The 7,328-nt window shown below is 38.9% G+C and overlaps 1 protein-coding gene across 1 annotated transcript; it reads right to left on the minus strand.

Moving 5' to 3' along the window:
- Window positions 1-1,245: 1,245 nt before the first annotated feature.
- LOC130645993 (uncharacterized) lies at window positions 1,246-6,537 on the minus strand. Its single transcript, XM_057452125.1, has 2 exons — window positions 3,127-6,537; window positions 1,246-3,084 (listed from the first exon to the last, which is right to left on the minus strand). The coding sequence occupies exons 1-2, from the start codon at window positions 6,535-6,537 to the stop codon at window positions 1,246-1,248; spliced, it is 5,250 nt and encodes a 1,749-aa protein (XP_057308108.1).
- Window positions 6,538-7,328: the final 791 nt, after the last annotated feature.

A 7,328-nucleotide genomic window follows, 5' to 3' on the forward strand; every position in this document is an offset into this window, starting at 1 on the left:
CTTTTTGACAATTTTAGAATGAAATACCAAGGGTTTTCAACATAATCACTTATAGGATGTATATACATATTTGAGATGTGTTATTTCTGACATTGTTATTATTTGTGTTGTGGCTGTTGGTGTTGTGACTGTAGGTGTTGTAACTGTCGGTGTTCTTACTGTTGGTTTTGTGAGTTTGGTGTTGTGAGTGTCGATGTTGTCAGTGTCGTTGTTGTAACTTTTTATCAACTAGATTTTACACCTGGCAAGCTGTTTTTTTTTATTTTGCGTAAGATTTGAGGATTTAATGCGATTTTATATTTGACATTTTGTGTAAGATTTTAAGGACATTTATTTTTATATGCACTATGCAGATCAAGACAGAATGGGTAGTGGAGGCTATTAGGAAATTGAAGATTGGCAAGGCTGCAGGAGTATCAGGTATTGTTGCAGAGATGGTAAAAGCATCTGAATTTATTGGAGTTGAGCTTATTACAAGTCTTGCTAACCAGATTATAAAGGATGGTGCTATTCCGAGTGAATGGCAATCGAGTGTAATAGTGAATTGTTTCAAGGGCAAGGGTGATGCATTAGAAAGGGGTAACTATAGAGGTTTGAAGTTGGTTGATCAAGTAATGAAAGTTATTGAAAGAGTAATTGATAAGTTACTTAGAGAAAGAATTGATATAGATAAGATGCAATTTGGTTTTGTTCCAAGGCGTGGCACTACAGATGCAATATTTTTACTCAGACAGCTTCAGGAAAAGTATTTAGGAAAGAGAAAGAATTTCTATTTTGCCTTTGTAGATTTAGAGAAAGCTTTTGATAGAGTGCCACGTAAAGTGATTTGGTGGGCTATGAGAAAATTAGGTGTGGATGAGTGGCTAGTTACGTTGGTACAGTCTATGTACAGCAATGCTAGAAGTCGTGTCAGGATTAACGATTCACTTAGTGATGAATTTAGTGTAAATGTTGGTGTATACATCAGGGTTCTGTACTTAGTCCTTTGTTATTTATTCTAGTCTTAGAAGCGCTTTAAAGACTCATAAAATATCAAAATCAAGTACCTCGTGTACTCTACTCGTTATCTTTCTCAACTATACTCTCTAGAAAAATTGTACAACAAAAAAAGAAGAATGCGGGGAAACCCCGAAAAAATAATAATGGCGTCATTATTTACATACTCCCCCCGTTGACATGTCCGATGTCAACGCGGTATGACTAAACATAAAGAAATCCTAAATATATATATATGTCAAAAAAAAACTATAAATACTCTTCGCGGAGTTTACGCATCAACTGTCCTTCAACCGCAGCCTTTCTCGTCGGCCTTCGTTGTTGCTCATCTTCATTGAGAGTGTCTTCAGCGGGTTTTTCAAGTTCACTTTTTTCAACTTTTTCAACTTCGTTTTCAGTCTCATTTGCTATTTCAAGTGGAATCAGTTTTTGAATAGGACGCGTTATCGTAGAAACAAGTCCTTTCTTGGTGTTAACCCGAATCTTCGCACCACGAATAAATCCGTCCTTTCCATAGATCAGTTCTGTAACTTTACCCAATGGCCATCTACTTCTTGGCAGTTGGTTATCATCTTTCACCACCACGACGTCGTTCAACTTTAAATCAGGTGTTTCTCTGCCATCCTTTCTGTAGAAGTGATGTTGCCGTAATTCGTTCAAATACGTTCGATAAAATCGTCGCCACTGATCGTCAAGCACTCGTTGTACATAAAGTAATCGTTTCGAGCACTGGTCGGTATCATTCATTGGGACACATTCAGCACCAACAATGTTCGAGCCGTAAATCAAATGCAAAGGTGTGATAGTCTGTCCAAGATCGTCCTCACTCTGATATGTAAGTGGTCTTGAGTTAATCGATGCTTCAACTTGGCACAGAACTGTCTCGAGCTCTTCGAAAGTCAATAGTGCCTTCCCAATGGTCTTACGCAAGGCGGTTTTCATTGATCTGACGATCCTTTCATAAAATCCTCCCCACCAAGGACTCTTGGGGAGAATCGGGTTAGTTTCAATAGACTCATGTCTCATAAATCTTTTTACATGGTTAGATTTAAACGTTTTAAAGTTATCATGCACAACCGTAGCAGGCGTTCCTCTTCTGGATTGAAATCTTTTGAAAGCTCTAATGAACGCTGGCGTCTTTAAATCGGGTGAAAGCTCAAAGTGCACAGCTCTAGTAGTAGCACATGTAAGTATTAATACGTATACCTTTGTCGTGTTTCGGTTCTCGGTACGAATGTAGAGTGGACCAGCATGATCGAACCCAACGTGTTCAAAAGCTCTCGAAGCGCAATACCTGTATTCTGGTAGATCTGGAGTCGGTGGTGATTTAATAGGTTTGCCTTGGTATCGTCGACAAACAATGCACTGTCGTAAAATGGATTTGATTGTGCGTCTACCTTTCGGAATCCAAAACTTCATTCGTAACATGTTGAGTGTCGCTTCTACGCCTTGATGAAATGTTTTTTCGTGGGCATCTTCAACCAGAAGTTTTGTAAAATGTGAATCACTCGAAAGAATCAACGGATACCTTTCGTCATATGAAAGCTTTTTATTCTCACCAAAACGTCCTTTAACACGTAAATCTCCTTTCTCATCTTCAAACAACTTCAGGGCGGACGAAAGTTTGTTGAAGTAGTTTTGGTTGTTTCGAAGTTTTCGTTGATTGTTTGTAATCAAAATATCAAATGCACTTTTGTATTCTTGAGTCGACAGTTCACGATCGTTGTATACTGATAAGTCTCTTTTTCGAATTCGATTTAACAATTTATTCGCAAATCTGTAAACATATCCAATGGTAGTTATAAGCTTTTTCAGTGAGCTAAACTTAGTCTCGTCTATAATATCATGTAACTGCGAATGACAATGATGAGTGGAATGACTAATGTTAGTAGTGACATGACTTTTCTTCTCTTCTGACAAAACATCGAATGAATGTTTGTTGACATGAAACTCAGGTGGAACAAAGCTGGAATCAGACAGAAATTCAGGACCGTTTAACCACAAATTTGAATTGAAGTCACCAATTTTGTCTGGTCTGGTAGGTATATCACTGGGGTTATGAATGGTGGAAACGTGAAACCATGATTCCTATGGAATGACTGATCGAACATAAACAACTCTGTTTTCTACCCATGGCTTCCACTGCTTCAATTTGCCTTTTAGCCAACAAAGGGCAACTTCCGAATCTGACCAACCGAAAAAACGATCAACTTTCAATCTACCATTGATCGCATTAAGCACATGGCTCATCAACTTTGCTAAGAGAGCACATCCTAGCAATTCTAAACGTGGAACAGAATGCGGCTTTAGGGGCGCAACTTTCGTTTTAGCAGTCACTAGCGAAACACTTACGCCGAGGTTAGTTCGTATTTTTGCATAAATCACAGCAGCGTAGGCAATCGTCGAGCTATCACAAAATCCATGCAGTTCAATTGATTGAATTTCATGACGCGGTTCACAGAATAAATAACGTGGTATCTCAAAAGTTTGTAAATTCGCAAAATCGTTCAATATATCTCTCCATTGTTTAAGCAGTTCCCCTTGCAGTGGATCATCCCAGTCGGACTTGTGTTGACAACATTTCTGGAAAAGAACCTTTACTTTGGTGGTGATTGGTGCGATCAGGCCCAACGGGTCATAAAATGAAGCAGATATACGTAAAATGTTTCTTTTTGTTGGAAACAGTTCTTTCGCTCGTTTCAATAACTCGTCAAATCGGTACACTAGAATATCTCTGTCGATGTCCCACTCGATCCCTAATACTTTGGGGTTAACAGTTTTGTCGCTATTCGGTTCAGAATTCACGTTCTCAATTTTATCGATAAAAGTTTGTAATTCATTGTTATTAGTAGCCCATTTTCGCAAATTGAACCCTCCTTCTTTCATGATTTGTTTACTAATTTCGTAAAGTTTCTTGCCTTCAGTTACGGTATCGGTACCGGTTGTTAGGTCATCGACGTACAAGTCATCCTTCAAAACATCAGTAATTTCGGGGCAGATAATTTCGTAAGTCTCCAAGTGGTGTTGGATTGTCCCATTGAGTAAAAACGGACTGCACGTTAACCCAAACACGACACGCAGAAATCGATAGATAATGAGCTTTGAATCGTTCTCGGTAGGGTTTTCTTTCCACAAAAAGCGAAGATAATTACGGTCTTTCTCAGCGATTTCAATATTCAAGAAGGCTTGTTGAATATCAGCAACTAAAGCGACGTAGTTCGTACGGAATCTCAGCAGAATGTCAAACACCTTAGCAAGTAAATTAGGACCAGAGTACAAAATGTCATTGAGGGATGGTTTGTGAACGGCACAAGATCCATCAAAAACAGGACGAACTTTCGTTGTACTTTTATCTTGGCGTACAACCGGATGATGCGGAAGGTAGTGAGCATTTTCGCAAGCTATCTCACTTTCTGGAACTTTTTCTATAATCTGTTTCGATTCGTAGTCTGCAAAAACGTCGTTGTATTGCACAGCTAAATCAGGTTCATTTCGTAATCGTTTGTTAACAAGAGAATCTAAGCGTTGTTTCGAAACTGCAAAATCATCGGAAAGTTTATCATGATCAGGACGAAATGGTAATTCGGTCACGTAGCGTTCACCGTTGAATTCAAGAGTTTGTTTAAAAGAAGATAATACGTTTTCGTTTTCTCCGTCACCGATCGACTCAATTTGCCAAAACTTGTTCAACTCGTCACGAAGAATTGTGTTTTCGGTATCAACACGGCAGGCGTGGACTTCCATGCAGCTTGATTCGTTCGCTTTCGACTGTTCACCTCCGGACAAAATCCAGCCAAGTTTGGAATTGATAGCGATAGGACCGCCTCTCGGATCTCGAACAACTTCGCCGGTAATGAATGAATAATAATGGTCTAAACCAATCAGAACGTGAACATTCAGTCTCGTTTCACCATTTGAAAAATCTGCTAATTTCAACCGCTTCAAGTGTTCGTAATTATCAGCGTAATATTTCGCATTCTGATTTGAGAGAGGAGCGCAAATGTTTGGTACGGCAATGGCTTCGATGGGTACGGTAGATGAGCGGTCAGTGGTTTTTACATACAACTTAACAACGGGTAGCTCTCTCGATTGGCTGTTGCTATGGCCAAAAGTGTTAATAATTAATTTCTCCTTTCGAATTGTTTCTAAATTCAGTTTTTCTTTCAGTTCATTTGTGACATATGTTCTCTGGCTACCTGAATCAAACATGAATCTCGTTTGTATGTTCCTGCTCTCCCTTTCTTTCGAAACAAAAGCTTTAGCCGTCTGCAAAAGAATTCCTTTGTTTTCTTGGCTGATGTGATTCGCGTTGGTTTCGTTAGAAGGGTTTTCCTCCGAGCCATTCTTGTCTTTATCTTTTCTTTCGGCACGTTTTTCTTTCATACACAAAGAGATGTGGTGACGTCTTCCACATCTATTGCATATGTAATTTGAACAACAGTTCTTTGAAATGTGTCCATGCTGCAAGCATAAAAAGCAACGCCCTTCCTTTTTCATAATTTGCGAACGTGTTCGTACGTTGGTAACTTTTGAACACCTCGACGGAGAGTGAGAATCGTGACAGAAAACACATTTTTCTCTGTCCAAAGTCAATAAGCAGTCTGCGGTAGAATTTCCTCCTCTCTTGTAATTTTCACTGGGAGTTTGTCCCTTGCCTTTCGCGGTTACAGTGCACCTCTCTCGAGCTTGCAGTTCGTTATTGATAAAAAACAGCATCTTTTCAACGGACCACTTCTCCTCTCCAAAGTTTCTAGAAATAATCATTCGTAATTCGTTGGGAATTCTTTCGTTCAGAACCGGAATCAATAAACTCAGCATTTCGCTATTATACTTCAAATTTTTCAAATTTCGAATACAGTTCTCAACATCATTATAAAGTTTTCTCAATTGTTGGGTGTTATCCATTGATCGTACTGACTCAATCTTCAACAGGGCTTCCATGTGCGCGTTAATGAGCACCTGTTCGTTGCCAAAACGGTTTCTAAGCAACTCTATAGCATTTTCGTAGTTACTGTTCGTCAATTCTAACCCAGAAATAGTTGATAAAGCGGTTCCTTCGACGTATCTCTTCAAATAATTAAATTTATCAATTGCATTCAAACTGTCATTGTCATTAATGGCTGAATTAAACTGGTCCCAAAACGAGGGCCAATTTAAAGGATTCCCATTAAATTTGCTCAGTTCTATTTTGGGTAGTCTCATCGATTTCTTTTCAACAGACCGTGTCGATTCTGTGGCTGAAACATGTGGTCCGGTAGCGGTAGTAATAGTCGCGAGACTCATGTTCACTAATAGATAAAATTCTGTAGCCTCCATAACGTCGGTTTCGATCTCTTCAGCCGATAAAACACCGTATAGCTCTTCATCTAACTCCTTTAACTGTTTAACAGTGTCAATTAAAGTGGTCTGTAAAGAAATAATTTCTGCTCGTTTCTCCTCCGAAAAGTCCTTAACTATGACATCAATTCGCTCGCGCAAAGTGCTCGCAATAGACCGCAACCCCTTTCGCCTTGCACTCTTCCTCGTAGTCGCAGTAGACATAATGAAATTTAATGTAATGCAAAAAATGAAACCAATGAAACTGGAAGCATGAAAAATGAAAGTTTTTGAAATTTGACGTGCAGTACACAATAAGACGATTTCAGAATAACAAACACTGTCTAAGCTAAGTTAAAGTTCATAACATAAATCCACCAATTCGAGCAAATAATATCCACACAACATCACAAGTCCACCAATTCAAGTAAATATCCAAAAATAATATCAAAAGTCCATCAATCGAGCGCCATTTAAAGACTCATAAAATATCAAAATCAAGTACCTCGTGTACTCTACTCGTTATCTTTCTCAACTATACTCTCTAGAAAAATTGTACAACAAAAAAAGAAGAATGCGGGGAAACCCCGAAAAAATAATAATGGCGTCATTATTTACAAGCGCTGTCGATGGAGTTCAGAACAGGTTGTCCATGGGAGTTATTGTATGCAGATGATTTGGTTCTCATAGCAGAGTCGATGGAAGAAATAGTTAAAAAGTTTGAGAAGTGGAAGAAAGGAATAGAAGAGAAAGGGCTGAAGGTAAACACAGCAAAGTCTAAAGTCATGATAAGTAGCATTGCAGCCAAGTGTGACCTTGTAGTTGGAAAGTGGCCTTGTGGAGTTTTCAGGAAAGGGGTTGGTAGTAACTTAATTTTTTGTCAGACTTGCAAGCATTGGGTACATAAGAAGTGCAGTAGTATTGTGGAAGGTTAAGAGCTGACATACAGTTTGTATGCAAGCGTTGCAAAGGTTCCTCATCTGGATTCAATAGCTTCAAGTACGGAAAATCTACAA

The sequence above is a fragment of the Hydractinia symbiolongicarpus genome, chromosome 5, assembly GCF_029227915.1.
Source record: "Hydractinia symbiolongicarpus strain clone_291-10 chromosome 5, HSymV2.1, whole genome shotgun sequence".
Lineage (NCBI taxonomy): Eukaryota > Metazoa > Cnidaria > Hydrozoa > Anthoathecata > Hydractiniidae > Hydractinia > Hydractinia symbiolongicarpus.